The sequence below is a fragment of the Cebidichthys violaceus genome, unplaced genomic scaffold, assembly GCF_023349555.1.
Source record: "Cebidichthys violaceus isolate CVI_PGR_0920_01 unplaced genomic scaffold, fCebVio1.0.p SCAF_174, whole genome shotgun sequence".
Lineage (NCBI taxonomy): Eukaryota > Metazoa > Chordata > Actinopteri > Perciformes > Stichaeidae > Cebidichthys > Cebidichthys violaceus.
This window is the reverse complement of record NW_027176345.1, coordinates 61,693-81,244: the sequence shown is the minus strand read 5'-3', so window position 1 is coordinate 81,244 and position 19,552 is coordinate 61,693. Positions and strand designations below refer to the sequence as shown.

Genomic DNA, 19,552 nt, shown 5'->3' with positions numbered 1-19,552 from the left:
ACTCAGTAGCGTGCAGATCTCCACCAGTGTGTCAACAACAACAACGGCAACGACCACTGCTGTATTGTGTGATTGGATGAACTAACAATTGGCTAACTCCCAGCTTTGACACCAACACACCTAAGACACACCTAATTCAAATTAAAAAGCAAGCAGCGATGAATGCAGGCAATCGGCTCAAAGTCGTAGCACGTCCTTATCTCTAATATGTTAGGTACAAATGTCAGATTATTTTTCTAGTTTAAAAATCTGCAACATTCATGGAAATCTACAGCGTCCTAATCATCATTGGCTCTGTGTAAGAAAACATGATTATTATTGTGCTGGTATTGAATAACTCTTCAGACTTGTATCAGTAGTGCGTAAGTATCAGTGGTGATGGCATCAGATTTGATAATAATAAATGTGTTTGGGAACATTTCATTTGTGAGTTTAATGGGGTTCAGTGTGACAGTAATGCACTCAGCTCACTGCTGTAATATTCACAACCTTAGCAGTTACACAACCTGCTGTAAAACCACCTCAGCACTTCTCATTTACTCTGGAGTATTATTGGCTTGATCCCACTGGGATTAGATTTGCCATGTTATGCAATTTGGAGAAGGAGCTACAGTTACACCACAGGATACATAAAGACCCAGCAAACTGCTAATGTCGGCAGCGATGTGATGACAGTGTACTCAACCTCTAGTCCCAACATGAAATAAATGGTCTGACACTTGACTGTTCATGTGACCCAGATCAAGAGTGAGAAAGACAAGATTGTCAGATGGAGAGCAGGGGAGAAGGACAGGGACAATGAAAGAGAGAGAATAAATCATGGATCCTTATATGGACTTATATGAGTCGCTTATACATCATATAATATCATTTATTTTTCCATTTTCCTATTGTCAGCCTGATTTGTATTTACAGTGCAGACTCATCAATTATTACATTATATCCTTACATTAACAATCCTATCAGTCATATTCGTTGAGCCTGGTGTTACAGCTTAGGAAGGCTACAGGCTGACAACATTGTTCACTGTCCAGAAGGCTGTCATACATGGCTGCTGTGGCAGGACACTTACTCACATGAGGTGAAAAATTTGCTGCAGCGAGGTGACAACTTTTCAAAATATACCTTGTTGTAAACTGACTCCATGCACGCTAGGGATTTGTGTTAAAACCTAAAAGTCCCTTTGTAGTTGTAGTTTGTATTGTTTCGTCTGAAGTTGCTTCACTGGCGCCTATCTCCCACTTCTCAATATATATAGATGGCATATTAATACAGTATAATATACATATAATACTTTATATGTGAAGTTTTACTGTTTTCCATCTGGTTTTCCCTCATGGCATGTCATACATGCCACCAGGTCTAGTTTCCCACTACCAATTAATTCAGAATACACTTCATTGTCCTTTTATCACTTCCTGAACTCTGAATGGTCGGGTTAATAGTTACATTACTACGTTCCCTGTATGGCAAGGAGGTCAGTATAAGATCCTATGAAGGGGGCTTGTTAGATTCAGCTCCCTCCAGGCCCAAATTAAAGATCGCATATCATGCTCATTTTCTGGTTCATACTTGTATTTGGGGTTTTAACTAGAACATGTTTAACATGATTCAATATATACCTGTATTCATCCCCTGTCTGAAACGCTTTAAGCACCCCTTCTGAAAAAAGCCCAGTCTGCTCTGATTGGCTTACGAGAAAAACATGCCACACCTTAGCAATGGTAGTTCCCAAGCTGTGAGTGGAAACAGGTAGGTGGCAGTATGTTATAATGAGCCTGCATGTGACGGGGAGCCAAATCTAAACGGGTTGTTGATTCACATGTTCTGATCAATGCAGCCCACCAAAAACTCTCTGGGTTGTCTTATTTCACAGTTTATGGGCTGGTATGCACTCCAGAAACCCAGATGTATGTGCACAAGCAATGAAAAAGCGGGTTTTTTATATGCCCCCTTAATGGTCTGACCTTTTAATGGTTTAAGGTTAAAATGTAACGATAACGTGTACAGGGATTACATGACAGGGCTATTTTGTAATTTCATGTTGCAGGGCATAAAACATGACGCTCCAACCCAGTTAATCACTCACAAAGTCACTTCAAAGGCACTAGAAAGCTGCTTTTCATAACGAATGTACTTGTGTAAAATGACAGTTAATATAATGTCATGTGTAACAGTTTGTGACTGAAAACATTTATGGGAATCTTAACAAGAGGTGTTTTGTAGTTTAGGAAGGATTCAAAAAAGAAAATACTAATTCAGTCCCTTATAAATGAGCTACAGACAGTAAAGACTAATTTGCAAGTAAACAAAAAAACAGGATGATGGTTATTTGTTAGTCAGAATCATTTAAATGTGGTCAAATGTCTGGGGATAGTGTGCTTGAGCTCAACGTCTTAAAGAAACCGGCTGAGGAGCATAAAAATGAGCTGAAATTAGTTAAAGGCGGAAGTGAATTTCCGGGCTCCAAACAACGAAGTCCATAAATAAATGTCCCTTTGTATTGTAATTTTTAGGGTTACAGGAGGGCAGCCTTGTTTTCTATATTAGACAGTATCCGTATCTCTATAGTTACACCACAACACGATTACACAGACACACATGCACACTATTGCCTCCAGAAAGAGACATTGTAGACGATAGGTCAGAGCACTTTGGAGCCTCAGCAAGGTTATGTATTGTTGTCTGTCCTATTTCTTTTTTATCCTCTCTAGTTTCATTGTCCTAATTAATTTTTTATCATCTCTTGAAGCACTTAAGGCAAGAGATTTGTGTCAGAACCGATAAAGCACAGAAACCACCTGTGGCTGGTGTCTGTTTTTGGCTCAACAGAGGAAAGGGCAAAGGCAAAGATGGCTAGGAGGGGTGATAGGGAGGGCTGGGTTTGAGAGTGATGCTGTTTTTTCCTCCACAGGGGAAACATCGCATTGTGTCCACTCCAGGTTCACAGGAGTCTGTAAGTTTACAATAAAGTGTAAAATGTGATTTAAAAAAAAAGGATATTCCTTCATCTCTTTATCTTTCCCATACTATCACCGCACTTCTACTAATGTTGTTCTTCCTCTTACAATTAAAGCAAGTTTGAGGTATGACAAGGAGGATATGTATTTTAGTGTGCATTTTATTTTACAACTATATGCTAAGAAACTGTGTTTAAAACAGTGAACTCATGACATATCGGTTAAACTTAAAGTGTTCTCATTCGGGGTGATAAATTATGAATATGGAAAGGAAGAATTATGTTTATAAAATGTGTTTAAGAAGCAGAGAGCTTTATGTGCCCAGTTTAGATCTGGTATGTTACCACTTCATGTTGAAAATGCACAGTATGTCAGTGTGGTTTTCAAAAAAATAGGTTTGTAAGGCTGCTTTAACAAAGTTCATTATAATAAAATAAATAAAAGATAAAAACAATAAGGAGTTATATCGCAGTTACAGTGCATTAGGTTTCCTAAATTCAATAAAGGACATGCAGTGAAAGTGCAGTAGACAACAGCTGACCTTTCAAAGACAAGGAAATAAAATCAAACCACTTCTGTTGTTTATTATCTTTTGATTCAGTGCAGTAACCCTGTGATCAAACTGTATAGTAAAACCACCAGTATTTAATTAAGGAAACACACATCTTAACCACTATATCACCGTCCCTGACCGATGTTGTTCCACTGAGAAGATATGTGAGTTGTAATCTAGTTACCCTGTGGATTGCTACATTGCTACAGTTCACTTATTGAGGGACAATCAGTCCCCAGTGGACTGATTGTCTGCTGCTCTTAACTGTAATTGGCTTTTGGCTGGCATTTTCCATTATTTCTCACTCATAGTATATACTGTGTCAATCAGTGTACTGCTGAAGTGATGTGCAGAGAAAATTGGAAAGGCCAAATTAAAGTGTGTGATTGATTGCCCATGCAGACTTTCTCTCGCTGTCCTCATAGAACGTTTCTGTCTTTCAGAAAAGAGGAGACGCTCCTTTGAGAGTTCACAAAACAACAGCTCCATCGCTGGCCGTCCCCCCTGCTCGGTCCCACACCTCGCAGATATGTCAGCTAGATTATTCACAGTGTGACCCAAGTGATGCCACCTGCCCAGCAGACCAAGCCTCAGATGAGTGCAGACTGCTGGTCTGGTGTCAGGTCTACGTAGAGTCTGTGCTGATGTGGCCCTCTATGAGCATTCACCTGCGCAGTTCATCCAGAGGCTCCTCAGTTAACTCACTATTGCACTTAACTTGAGTGGTCCTGTCACTGCAGCTTGTCCTCAGACAGAGAAGTTGCTCTGTAATATTTATCACAGGGGTTTTACTGTGTTTGAGGAAGGTGGTATAATAACACTACAGCTATCGCTCCTGAAATCATCAGCTTTCCAGCAAGAGGCACAAAACTTAGATCAGTTTCATCAGTCTGTTACATCCATCCAAACTGATAATGCATTCATTACTATTAAACACCACAATAAAATAGTATGCATGCTTAATGTATTAAGCCCCATCCTACTTACTAACAGTTTTCTTTGTTTTCTTTCCATATGGCTTTACTGCATGGCTGAGAGTGAGTGGGTGTTTGCTACTCTTTACAAGTAGGAGTCCTGTAAAACCTGAAACAATGTTTGGACAATGCTAAAAATAGAATAAGTGAAACCCTAATATTAGGGAAGCATCTGAAGTGGGACCTTTGCACTTTTACCTTGATACATACTATAAATCTTATTGTGTACAGTTGATTTCCTTTCTTCGTTACTTCATCTCTTCCTTCCGTCTTTAATTTCTTTCTTTACATCCTTGTTTCCTTTTGGCCGTCCTTCCTTAGTTACTTTTTTTCCATCTTCACTTCCTTGTTTACTTTATTTTATTCTTTCTTTCCTCCCCTCCTGTATCAATCCCCTACCTCCTGTGTGTTTTAGATGTAAACACACTCCCATCAGTGGTAATCGGTTTGGGCAGCGTAGTGTGTCGTTTATGTCTCTGTCTGCCTCCATCACACCTGTGACTTCCTGTAGCCAGAGGCTTCTAAGGCTTTTTATATCAGCCATCTGCAGAAGGACACTAGACTGTGATCTTTAGTCACCATGTTCTCAAAATCCATTTAGGCTTTCTCTTTATATCTATATTTATTCATATACAAAAAGGTGAGATGTAATGACTCAAAATTGGAGTTATTTAGCTTGTTATGCTTTTATCTTCTTTGATATATATACAGAGAACAAAGTATTGTTCTCTACATTGTGAATCCGCAAGCCTTTTAAAATGAAGCTGAAGTCAAGATCAGAAAAAAGAATGTCTGCGGTACTTGCGACGTGGTTGCATTACTGGTCATGTTGGTGCCTTTCAGCTCTTATTTGCATGACGTGCAGTCATGTATGAAAGACAAAGAGGGTGCGGTAACACTGGTGTCGACCGTGGAGTTACAGTATGTGTACTGATGTGGTTTGGTTAGGAGAGGTCCAGTAAACCATATGGCAGCATGCGATCAAATGGTCTCCTCTAATAGTGTCAGTGCCTCACCACAAAAGATCATACTGGCACGCAGATTAGAATCCAACAGAATAGAGAAGAAGAGGTAGCAGAATGCATATCTAGCATGATATAGATTATTAAATACTGCTGAAGCAGATATAATTCTGAAGCCTTGACCTGATGCAACAAGTGCACAACCCATAAGGACCCATGGTGACACAGTTGTCACAGACACTTTAAATATCCTGGAAAGTTCCTTATACAGTTTTATCCTTGATTTTAACTCCTGAAGCCCCTAAGTGAGGTCATGTGACAGCGAGTTAATTTGTGTACCAATGGCATCACTTCCAAAATGGCTGCCTGGCTGGTCAGCACATTTGGCAGAACTAGCTAATTTCAAAAAGCTTGTTTTTGTTGCTAAAGGTAAGTTTCAACACATTTAACAATCGTAATGCTTTGATAACATGTCCTACATTACATCTAAACTGTTCTGACCACGTTTATCAAACTCATTTCTGTCTAAAAAGTTATGAGAATATCGTGGCTTTGAAACTTATAATTGTCTCAGAAAAACCAATATGACATATTTGTCACAATAAGAAAAATGGTAATGAGCTGCTCAATTGATTTAGCTGATTCAATTATTTTTAATTAAAATATGTTCTTTTGTTGAATTCAAAAGACATTTAAACAAAAAAATTACAAAATGATTAAATTATTAGTCAAATGAATTATGAAAGAAAAATGTACATATCATTAAATAAAACACACAAACAAGATTTAACTATCCTATATTGGTCCTATTTCAAAGTCATTTCATTTTTTCTTTTGCAGTGTGGTCTAGAATGAACGATACAGTGTTCAGGATGACTGAAGATCATCCAAGGACAAGACACTTTTGTCTTGTAAAACAAATCTGAAAAAGATGTTTTGGTTAAATCTAACCAGAAAGGTTATAATTTTGATATGTGTAGTGGAAATGCAAATACAAAAGCATATATTAAAAAAATGAGGTTAAATGATTGGTTTTAAAATGAGGAAAACATCTATACGTAAACGGCCATTGTGACATACATGTTACATTTTAGATCTATGGCACTAGGGGATAAAGAAAATATTTTCAGAAATGTGTTCCATGTGATCCATTTAGACTGTTTTATATCCCCTATAATTTACCCTTAAGGAAAAATGGGTGTGGGTTCTTATGGGTTAAGATGTAATATTCATCTATTAATATTCATATGAAAAGTGTTGACTCGGGCCATAGATGGATGTAAAAAACAGCAATGCTAAAGGTTACATGTGCATCAGGTTACTTTTTTATAGGCTGATATATGAATCATTGACACTAAATTATTTGGCATACATATACACATTGGCCACTGTCCTTAAGGATGTTTCAAAATGATTGTGAATATTATAGATAATACTTCATGCATACCAATAAGCACAGTAACAGCCCTTTGAGGGTATAAATGCAAAATAATACATATCATTCAACAAACTAACTTTTCCCCATATAATTCATATTTAAAAATATATATATATTCAGTTATTTCACCAATTTTATCTTACTATGTTCATTCCCACAAAAAAAAATTACAAATTCATTATAATCATCCAAATAACATTAAATCATGATCAGGATTCAGGAAAAACATTTCTGCCCATTTGATGACCTGCAGGCTTGCAGCTGTCATGCCTCCTCTTCCTCCTTATGACGAACAAACACTTCAGCACCTGCAACAATGGTATACCTGGTCTATATGCTATATGCCATTTGAGAGTATTAAGTGCTATAAGCTACTGATGATGAGGAGTCTGATGACGTTCCCGTCCATTCTCCGATCGACTATGAGTGCTCCCAGCTGTTTTCCTCGATGTACAGAGTCACAATGCTCACAGAGACTCACATAAAATACACATGCACTGCACTATGCAGTAGAAGAAAACCGACAAATCCGCCTCGACAAAATATACAATCCCAACACTTTGCACACAAGAAGCTCCTTTGGCAGCAAATCCTATTTAGAGTCAAAGCGGATACATCTGTATCTCTTGAGCACTTACAGATATAGCTGTTTTTTTCTTGCCTCCTCACAGATTTGGTATGGCTCAGTCAAACTGGGAATCGTCTGTGAACGGCCCTTTTCAGGTCAATTCACTGGTTTTCAATGAGATTTAAGTCAGAATGGGTCTCTGCAGGGCTCTCATGTTTTCACTCTGAAGTTATTCCAGTTTTGACATCTGTGTTTGCAGTCACGGTCCTGTAAGAATGCTGTATCGATCTCTCTCTCTTTGGCAGTCTAATGCAGGTTTCCTCTCAACAATTTCCTTACATTTGTCTTAATTCTCTGTTGCGTCGACTCTTACATGCCTCCCCCATAGAATGATGCTGCCATTGACACGATTCACAGTGAAATTGGTGCTGAGCTCGGCTTTCAACAAACTCCACAACCTTTTTGTCTCTTGCTCTATGAAAAGTCTTTTAACTGATTATAGGCTGTTGTTTGCCTTCGGGGTTGCTTCCTTCCTTTAACATATAAAAGGTTTTGGTAATCTCATGTTTTATTCATATATATAATTAGGTCTGCTCATGTCCCAACATTGAATAGATCTACACCTACTGGAAAAACAACAAATTATGTTTGCTAAGGATTTACGTAACTCAACTCTGGCTGTCAGATAATTTCAAAACATTTGTATTGTACAACAAAAATATTAAAAAAAAAAAACTGCTTTCAAATTTTGAGTTTATAATGATAGTGACAATCTAAATGAGTGATAGAAATAATAAATTAATAACTTTTCATAAAACCTTTTAGTGGCTAAGAAAACACCCTAGCAGTCGTATTTATCTTATTTATCGGGGTCATCCGCTCTCCACAGAGCACAGTTAATGAGTGTATTGGTTAGTCCCTCACACTACACACAGTGTGATAGAAAAACAGTGCTTGAACTCTGACCTTGTGAATACATGCATAATGGTAGAAACAAGAGATAAATATTTTGGTATACTTCTTCAAGATGATCTACAAACAACACTGACTGTCCTTGTCCTGGTGTCTTTCAGATTGTATCAAAGCATGGGCACAAATTGCAGATAAGCGCTGCCTTCTAGCTATAACCGATGTCATGTGAGGAAACTGTGCATCCAAGTGGCCATCAGTTTTTAAGTTGTGCTTGTCTGGAAGCCAGGCCTCCGCTCTCCTCCCTACTGTGACACCACATACGGGATACAATCTAGTCTGGACTTGGCCTCAGGGAGAGGAAGGAAGAGTATGGAGGAACCCCGCAGCTCACAGCTGATCCTCAGTGTTGCTGCTTTTACTGGCTAAACCACGCTGTTTATTCTGGGATTAGCAGGCGTTGTTGTCATAGTGATAGGCTATGACGGCATCTCAATGTGCCGATGAACGAGGAAAAACCCAAGATTAAAAATAAAAATAAAAAAAGCAGACTTCACTACCATTGGGAGGCTATGACGCCTCAATACCGACAGCTAATAACAGCAGTGGGGAGTGAGAGCTCAGCTAAATGAAGAGGACTTGAAGGGCTTTCTCTATAGCTTCCAGGAACACATAGCAAAGTCATCTTAGTTCTTTTAAGGCCAAAAATCTCTACTGTGTTCACTGCTGCTACAAATGATTAGGAAGGATCGGTTGACTACATTCCAGCAGAAGACATTTCTCTGTAATTGTTAAAAAAACAACTACTGCAGCCTCTGTACAATGTAACCTTGTTTTTGTTGTTTTTATTACAGTTGTACCTTAAAGCACATTTTACAGTCTGTGTGATTCATTCGCCTCAACACGTGCTGTCCTCCACATACACACTGGAACAAAACGGATGGTGCTGAAATCTAAAGGACGGCACAGTGTACAAGTACATTCCGATTCAAGTACATTATTTCAAACTCAGATTGTGGATCTCTCCAAAGGTAGATGTTTCTTTCACCAGCTTCAAGGTCTTTTGGTGCAGGAAGAAAAGGACGGTTCAAACGGCTCAACTTAACCTGACCAAATGCAAAATGTAGTGATAATCTCACAGGACAATCTACACACGATAACTCAAGGACTGCGAACAGGAAATACATTACAATTCTTATTCTGTGAAGCATTAAAGTGTAAATATTATCCTTATCTGACCAATTTTATCCAAATGACAACATGTCAGATTATTTTCTTTATACACAAGACAATGGTTTGTATATGTTTGTGAGGTTAGTTCGTTTACACTTTGGTGTCAGTATGCATTTGACAAACACTTGTTGCTGTTACACTGTAACAAAGGATGAACGTCTGAAATAGTTACAAACACACGTCAGCTTCTTAATACAACATCAAAGACTTTTCTTTACCAACTTCACCATAATGTTCAAGGTCGCATCACAATTACAGAAAATATAAACAGCTAACAGCTTGGACCATATCTCATCCTGAAATCAAGGCAGACGGCTGGCCATTGGAGGAGATGGCAGCTACAGGTGCTGCGTGTCCACATTAACATTTACCATCTCTTTCAGCAGACTTATGAGTCGACCTGTCTGCTCCCCTGTGATCTGCTCCAACGGCCTCCGATACACTGCTGAAACCTTGTTCTCTGTAAAAACAGAAAATCAAGTTTGTAGACGAGGAAAATGTATTTGTGTTGAAAATTAAGACATTTTTCCACAGTTAAAAGACAAAGCAATTGATGTATAAGAGCAATATGCCCACATAATTGCACCATCGTTCCTGTCAAATGCTATGAGTAGGCTGATGCATAAACTCAAGAGAGTCAACTTTTTAAACAACATTGGAGGATAAATTTAGATTATTATGGATTTATATGCAAAGCTTGGGCTATCATTTCCATCAGTTATAACTCAAAAGAATTGCTGGGATCTAGGAACATGGCAACAACGCTAAAAAGAAGTCAGATTATGCACAATCCAACATCATAATTAGATTATCTGAACTGATTGATTTGGGGGCAAAACCAAAAATGAGTGACCTGAAATAATCCGTAACATTGAAAAAAACACTTTGCACGTAACACTACAGCATTTGTAACAGATAGTTTGGGAAATAATGTTACCATTTACTTTCATTTTCTCAAATAAGTTTGGATGACCTGTTGATTGTCTGACTGCTTCTGTGTGTTGCTTCTACACAGCGCTGCATTGACAGATTTCAGAAGGTCACTTGGTGAGTGAAATGTTCCAATAATAAAGATTGACCCTGACTTAATGTAAGGCAAACCCGTTTAGTCCTGTTCACGGTGATACTCACTGAAGAAGCTGTTCCAATTCTCGCTTTATCTTCGTCACTACGGGCGGACCCTGGTAGGTCAACGCCGTGTAAAGCTGAACCAGTGAAGCACCGGCACGGATCTTATCCATAGCATCCTGCCCACTGGCCACACCGCCAATTCCAACGATTAGCACTTTACCTAAAAAAAAGCAACATCATAAGTATATTTCATTTGTACTTTCTTCAAACTCAGGTGATCGGAAATGGAGAGAAAATGTCGGTGTGTAAATGAGTACCTTTAGTGAGGTTGTACATCTCACTCACAGTGCTAGTAGAGAGGTCTTTGAGAGGCTGGCCACTCAGACCACCGACCTCAGACTTATTAGAATCCTGAAGCGTTTCTGGTCTGGACACTGTGGTGTTAGACACCATTAAACCATCCACTCCCAGCTGCAAACACCAAGGAGAACAAACACCAAGGAGAGGACAGGAAAAGAGTCACATACATGTGCCTGCATCTTAAGGAGTGGATCTAATGTATGTAGGCGGCCATGCATGAAGACCTCTAATGTGAAATGTACTGTGACAACAAAAGAGAGACAGAGTGCTGTTTAAATTTAGATTGTCCCTTCTTAATGTCTCTTCCATTAAGGTTTGCCTCCTCTTCGCTCCAAAGAGCACAAAAACACCACTCTGTATTTTAAAAAAGTGATGCGGTCACCAGAGGACGAGAGGAGCCAATTATGTGTAAATGCAAACTTAAAACAGTGCCCCGCCAGTTACATTAGAGAGAAGGGCTGCTGACTTTTTTAAATGACAATCACGATTGTCAGGGAAAGCATTTACAAATAATTTCTATTTGCACTACTGCGTTTCTTGTCTGTAAGTATCCTTCAAAGGAACAAAGCAAGCATACGGGCGAAACCAATCAGATGAGACGTGATGAAGGTAGCCTCTCACCGCTGCTTTAGCTTCCACACAGCAGTAGAGTTAAGATGTATCGTTTCTTCCCAAACGTAAGTCGGATAACACGAAGACGGAATAACAAATTGGCTCTTGCATAACATGATGAAACTGTACATGTGCATACAAGTATTATTATTAATAATATAAAGACATCATCAACTCAAACTGTCATTGTACCCTGACAGAACATGAGACAGGTAAACTATGAAAAAAAGGTTCCAATACCTTTTTTAAAAAAACAAACATATTTTGATCTCCCGTTTACCTGTAAAATAAAACCCTAACCCAAGTTGAAAACAGTCAAGCCAAAGCCAAAAAGCGCACTTTGTTTAGACACATGCTGAAGAAATAAAGTTTATTATACTCTTTATTACTAGTAGGGAGATTTAGGGTTACCTAAAGGATCTGAACTTCTTCTGGGTTTTTTCCACTGAAAACTATTTTTTAAGTGAAAAGAGAACACAACCACTAAAATAACACTACATATTCAAGCTGTACACTATAAAAGCAGAATGTTTAAACCTGAAATGTATTTTTCTCAAAAGCCAAATTGACATTCTGAAAAATCTGAATTAAAATGTATTCCTCCAAGTAAAAACTAGTCCACAGACACAAGGGACACAATCCTATTTGAATTAAAGCTGCACATGTCCACGAAGGCAAAACTCAGCAGAGATTAAACATGAAAATATTAATATATTACATTAACATTAATAAAAATGTAAATGTAAAAGAAATCTCAAAGAATACAAATAATTTGATTACAATGAAATTAAAAGTACAAACAAGAAAATCAAATCAAACAGTTCAAACTTCAAACCTCAGTGACGACATCAGCAATGTCTCGTTTGTCCTGAGAAGTGAGGTCAGGAGCGATCTTTACCAGGACCGGTAGTTTACGTTCTCCCTGCATGGCATCACGCTCCTTCAACACCTGAGCAGATTGTATGAGGAAGTATATCAGGTGAGGCGGCAGAGAGAGCTACAACTACTGGAAACTAGACAGAGACCTGGTGGACTGTGATGGACGATCCAAACACTCAGGAATGAGAAGGATTGAAAAGTCAGCCTTTGAATTGATGGATGACCGGCTCCACAACAAAAACAGAGGACAGTTACTTTGTTTGAAGAGCAGCCTAACACCATGTTGAAGCTTGAACGCATCCCTTTGACAAATTCTAAATTCTCTTTCAAGCCTAACGATGAGGTTTGATACCGTAACAGGAAAACCTACAGAAAATAACTATTTGCTAAAACCCAGTACATTAGATCTCTCCTTGTTATGTATACGTTTAATATTGTTTGTGCATTGTCCCTGTTCAAATAAAGAAACTTTTTATCAAATATGAATCCAGCTCTGAACCCACTTAATAAATTAAAATCCTTTCCCTGAGTTCAAATTGTTTGGTGGGCGATTAAAATAAACCAGAGATTCTACTGGTAATTAAAATCACCTGGACGTTGATTTAGTGTTAAGTTAGCTGATCAATTAATATAAAAAAAGAAAGCAGGATTTCTTACTTTTGTAGTGTTTTCGAGGGAGTTCTTTCTTCTTTTCAATAAGGGGGAGGGACTAGTTGCACTAATGTGGCTCCAGAATTTGTGTCTAGTTATGTTCATTTATGCCATTGTGATTCAAGTCGTCTACTGTATAAAATAATTTGGCTTTGTGATTGATTGTCTATTAGCAACACTTAGGCTTGTTCTTTTCTCTGTAAAGTAATTTAAGATATTTAAAAAAATCTTCTGTATATGACGGTGACTTTATTTCACTTATTATTATTTTTGAGGAGGAAAGGGTGAGCATTAAGGCCAAAAGATGGAGTTTCAAGGTGTTTTTGTCACTGTTGGGTCCCAACCCAGTATTTTAGTGAACATTTGGACAGTCCTACCGTATGTAGGAGCTGGCGGAGCTCAGCCTTCCCCTGTAGATCCCGGAGACCTGGCGTATTAGGGCTGCTGACGTTCACCACCAGGTAGTCAGCCAGCGGGCCCAACACTCTCACCCCCTCCAAGTAATCTGCCCCTGCGTCCTGGGACAACTTGTTCTTCCCCAGGTTGATGCCCAGGGGAAGGCCAGCTATAAACACAGACACACGTACGCATGCAAATGCAAATACACACACACACATACATACACATATACACATATACACACACACACACACACACACACACACACACACACACACACACACACACACACACACACACACACACACAAACAGGAAAAGCTCAGATAAGCACAAACGCAGGCTGCATCATCAGACACCTGACTCAACTGGGGCAGAGGCTGCTGATGAGCTGAATAAGCTGGAAGCAGCTATGGATCAGAGACAATGAAACGTGAAACAAGGACAGGCCAAGATCGTTCAAATAGAATAGAAAGCTGTATTTAACCAAATAACTAAGTAAGTATTTGGCTTCCCTGTTACAAACTTACAGTACCTAGTAAATAATAAATGCACACTGGGACAAAAAAACAGGACAGATTCATTTCAGAATTATTGTAGTAATAAAATTGAAAGTAACTTCAATATTTAAAAGGGAAAACTAATTTCCCGCTGAAATCAAGTCGCTGCCTGCTAACCTTCACTTTGCTGCTGCTGTGTGTCTCTCCTGGCCTCGAGCCTCTGTTGAGCTTCTGCCAAACCACAGCTGTTGAATCCATATCTGGTTAGAAGCACACAGACGCACACATTTTGTAACTCCAGTTTTTACACTTTCCTTGCAGTGATGACTTGTTGATAAACTAATTTAATTCCCTTTTAAGGGTCAAAATACATTTCAATTTTGCATGTTAAGGAATTTGGTCAAATGCAAACTGTGTGAAAAGCAGAGAGAATCCTCTCCCATAGAGACACTCTGCAAACTGACATTGAAGATGTTGGATTATTGCTCATGGGGCTTCATAATATTCTTTGCCTGTGTGCTAACAACCATGGATGAAGTCTCAAGATAAAATAATTTTATTATAATGAGACATTTCTTGTTATGAAATACAAACTTTGTTTTTGCAACACACACATAATTATAGTGAGGAATCTGCAGGCGGGTTTATTCGTATTTGTTGGTATAACTGCATGATGCTGTATTAATGAAATACTGCAATTTGTCAGTGAGATGTCTTTGCTTCAGTGTTACATACATACTAATTAAGCAAATGAAGCACTATCTCAAAAGTATATTGTGGAAATACTGGTAATGCGGTATAGATTCTAACTAGGTGAACCTAATCAAGTCACTCAATACTACAACCTGACATAAAAACATCTACAGAATGTGTAACATTTTAAAATCAGACTGTTAGAGATGTGTTGTGGTAACGCATAAATATAAATTACCAATTTCCCTGTGTATAATGAAAGAGAGAAATAAAATCAGGAGAGAGCTGGTGAATAAAAGATTTCCTTCATTTGGCTCATTCAATACGGTGTTGCAAATTAAATCTGCAAAGAAAACCTGAGTAAACCCATGAACTCTTATTCACACACAGCTTTATAAATGTGAATCCTTTGGCAGCAAACCTGTAGGAAGCAGAATCTCTGAACATACTGAGCAATGTGAGAACAATATACACTGACATTAGTCTCCCCTGCTCTTGTTTTCTGTCGTTAACATAAACTAAGACTAATATGACTCATTTACTCTTATACAAACGTTACATGAAAAAGGGCATTAATCTACAGAGCACTATCGATAAAAAGAAGAGAGAAAAAGTCATGACTTTCTACAGTATGTGTACAGTACCTAATAAAATAACAGCTGAGTGTTCTCTAATATCAAAAAAATACTGTGGCATTGATTTCAACCACATCGCCCACCCTAACATGTTGTTGTGTACATTCAGTTGAGCAAACCATCTACATTGTCTATTCCGTATCAAAAAACGTACCTGTTAATAATTGCATGATCTGTAGCGAGTCGAAACACACGAGGTTTGGGGTTCCCCTCCTGAGGTTTGGGAGTGATTGTGCCCACTTCAACAAAGCCAAAACCCACCTTGTACAACCCGTCTACGGCCTCTCCGTGCTTGTCGAAGCCCGCCGCAATCCCAATCGGGTTTCTAAACTTTAATCCCAGGACGTTCACTTCCTGTAGACGCATTCAAAACACAACAGAAGTCTTACGGTGCCTTGGATCGATGGAAACATATTGTGAGCAGAAAGTGAGGTCATGTGCTTACCAATGATGCAGGGTCCTGGTAGCGGTTCAGAGGAACCAGACCCAGACCAATCATCTTCACTGCCAACACATGCGCTGTCTCTGCTCCCACAATCCTCTGCAGCAGGGGCATCAGCTGATTGGTGTAGAAACGCTCATCTCCGACTGCAGTGAGGTAGGAGGCAAACAGAAGGCTACCTGAGCCGATGATCTTCACTGCGTCTTTTAACTGCTTCTGTGGACAAGAGCATGAACAAAAGTCTTCAAAAAGGACTCGCGTCAGACATTCATTACTGTGATAGTTCATTAAAAACTTGTTTGCAGTGAAATCATTTTCACAATAACCTGATTTCGTATAGAGTGTTTAGTTAAAGGTCTATTGGAGGGACTTTGCTGGTGCTTAAATCTGCAATAACTGATTTTTTTTGGCCACTTCATTTTAGCAGAAACACTTTTAAAAAAATTTACAAACCATCGCGACTCGATTCACATTAGGCCTTATCCATAACCCGTGAGAAGAGCAAATTTGTGCGTAAATGAATGTTTCTGACCATTTTTACTGTCATTTCCACATCACCTCAATTTATCTTGAATAGGTAAAGCAGCCATTTAGAAGAAATACATATTTAATACATCTTTGTTTTATGCATGTGTTGTTGAAAACATATACTATATGTTAAAAAACTTTATAAATTAGACCAAATAAATGCGTTTAGGCAGATTTAACAGGCTTTTGTTTTTTTCCTCTCACCAGTAAATCAAACAGAATAAATGCTAGCTTTTCATATTACAGTCAATGTTTTAAGTTGGCTACAATTATCAGAACAATACCAACATTCAGGCTCCCTCAAAGGTGGACTGCAGGTATAAATGTGTAATAGAAAATTGAGGAAGAAAGCCAAAGTATTTGGCGACCTTTAATACAATCTTTTTCGACCCAATCTTTGGGAATGACTGATCTCATAGATGGAGGTGAACCACAGTTTTGGGAGTTAATTCTCTCTACTTTCAATCTTGTGAAGAGATCTAATCATTCAGAATAATTGAAGACATCAGTGTGGATGGAACAAGGCTGGACAAGGACTTTTAAATATTTGGCCTATAAGATGAATGCATTTACATGACAACAATGGATTATATCTTCCAAATGACCCATAACAGTGTTCTGGACTCAACATCTGGACAAGACAGATTACTGTAAATGTGTTTGGCAAATTGATAAATGTATAGTTTGTGATGCGTAATACCACTCAGTAAGAGAGTCACTGATGTTAACAGAATAACTCCCTGAAAACCAGGTCACCTTTAAAAGACATACTCTTTAGTCTTCGTTGTTATTAGGATTTTGAGGCATACATGCGATACATTCATGGGTAACTTACATCACTTTAATGTTGCAGCTGGTAAAGGTGGAGCTGATTTCAACTGATTTACAAACTGCAGGGCTTAATCTTTAACTGATACATCAAAATGTATCAGTTAAGTAGTTGATTAATTCGTATTCTGTATTAATGATCTACAAAGTAACTAGTAACTAATGCTGTCACATAAATGTAGTGGAGTAGAAGTATAAAAATAGAAATACTCAAGAACAAGTACTTCAAAAGTACAGTACTCTCTCTGTAACATTAATTTGCAACACTTTGCATTATCTTAAAAACATAAAGCATCTGTCTTTGAGCAGTTGTCTTACAACGACCGTCTAAGTTTCCAAAGGGCAAACAGAGCTAATAGCAAAGACTCCACCACTGCATGTGTTTCTGTATGCAAAGCGAAGCTGCAGTGTTTCCTGGTTCAACGTTACTTTCAGGCGGAGCGACCGAGCTAGCAAACAGGAACTATCACAGCCAGTTTCATGGCGTCGGTTAAAAGTATCTGATTATAGAAAGAAAAAAACAGGGATAACGAATAAATGGTCTCTGAAATTACCTTCAGATGTCCCGCCATGGACGCAGTTCTGTCATTGCATTAAAGGGCATTGGATGGATTTCCTAACATGTTACACAAACACACGCGGTAGCAGCTTCCTCCACATTGTCTCGCGATATTTCAATCCTGGGTTGTGTGACGGGTGGAGGGAGGAGAGGTGAGGCGCAGATGTTGTGCCCATCGTTATTCGGTTAAATCAAGGTGCCTCTCAAGAGGCAATGTGATGGCAATGAATATCTAAGGTTATTCAGGAGGAAAGTTGACTTGTTTTAAAGTTAATGATAATAATATACCCTACAGTATGTTTTTCATGTTAACTTAAAATGTGTCCTTGGTCAGTCTATGGGAAGTTCAGCTTGTGTGACCTTTAGTGATGACAACTTCACTTTGCATCTTGTTTGAGTGTCTGCAGTGATTTTCCTAATCCATTGAGAACACATGCAGAGTTTGTTCTGGAGAAAACTCTGATTTCCATGTGACAGACCGAAGTGATCTTGCTCAGCTCCTGCCACGGTTCACGCAGCACTATGTGCTTCAGTTCTTTACATTATAATAACTATGGGCATGTTACTCCAAACTTCTGTCTTTTTGTGGATTTCTGTTGGATTTCTATTACTGGAAAAGTCTGAGGCCTATACAGGCAATGACTTCCCTGCACGGTGTGAATTTGTTTTCAGAAATGTCTGTTTTGAGTTTGTTGGGGGATCTGAAACCTGGTCCCAAGCCATGAGTAGCTGTGAAAAGCGAGGAGGGGAGCTCCTGAAGGTGATGAACAGCGCGATGAAATTGTTCCTGAAGAACATCACCAGAGGAGGAAACACCAGCAACTTCTCCTGGTGGCTTGGAGAGGGGGTCCAAGGGCAGTACCAGGTACCCATCATAAGTGAGTTAAATACACACACACACACACACACACACACACACACACTTGAAATCAAGTAGTGTCTGTTCAAGACCTCCTGCCACAGGTTTTACATGCGGAGTGATGGACAGTTCCAACACACACAAATGTCCCTTTTTTTTAGGTTGTTTGATTTGATAAATTATCAGAGGCCTTGTGGCTAAAAGTTATTCAATATTGTTTTGAAGAGAAAAAAGCACTCATTACAAATACCACAAAATCATACAAAGGAAGGTTTCCGACTTTCTTATGCAAGGGAAAGAGGGCTGGGTTTCATTTGAAAAATTTAAAAAAGAAACCCAAACACACAAACAGCTGTACAACAAACAGCTGTACAACAGCTTTAAAAAAATACAATACAAAACAAAATTCTTACTTAATTTTTTCAAACAACAATTAAACAATACAAAATCAGTACTTGAAAGATTCGGAAATATGATACGAAGGTAACTTATTTTTATATAAATATATTTTAGTTCATCCAGACAACACCAGACCAATACGTCTTAACTGCATCATGAAATTACGGAACACAATTTTTTGTTGTATCTGATTTTGTTCAAAGCGTCGCTGTTGAGATTGACTCAACTTGAGGCACTTTAGACGGAAAGATATTGCTCCCTCGTCCTTGAGTTTGTCACTTTCAGTTGTTGTCATTACAGCATTCACACTTATAAAGTGTTTGAATCTATTCTTGTGCTAGAAATTAGTCCATTAACAAAAAATGTACGAGCAACAATGTTGATAATTGATGAATCTATTTTTTCAGCTTCCTAAAATATGACAATTAGCTGCATTTTTTCTCTATTTTATCATTAAAAAATAAATATATATTTTGGTTTAGTTGGTTAGCCCTTACACTGGGCTCTGATGTGGCAATTTCCACTATAATTGACTAGTCTG

General features: G+C 38.4%; 1 protein-coding gene across 1 annotated transcript; it reads right to left on the bottom strand.

Moving 5' to 3' along the window:
* Window positions 1-9,182: 9,182 nt before the first annotated feature.
* On the bottom strand, window positions 9,183-17,846 carry dhodh (dihydroorotate dehydrogenase). The gene is made up of 9 exons (XM_068712807.1): window positions 17,749-17,846; window positions 15,842-16,054; window positions 15,551-15,750; window positions 14,246-14,328; window positions 13,548-13,735; window positions 12,476-12,589; window positions 10,986-11,139; window positions 10,729-10,888; window positions 9,183-10,057 (listed from the first exon to the last, which is right to left on the bottom strand). The coding sequence occupies exons 1-9, from the start codon at window positions 17,764-17,766 to the stop codon at window positions 9,958-9,960; spliced, it is 1,230 nt and encodes a 409-aa protein (XP_068568908.1). The 5' UTR covers window positions 17,767-17,846; the 3' UTR covers window positions 9,183-9,957.
* Between the last annotated feature and the right edge of the window lie 1,706 nt (window positions 17,847-19,552).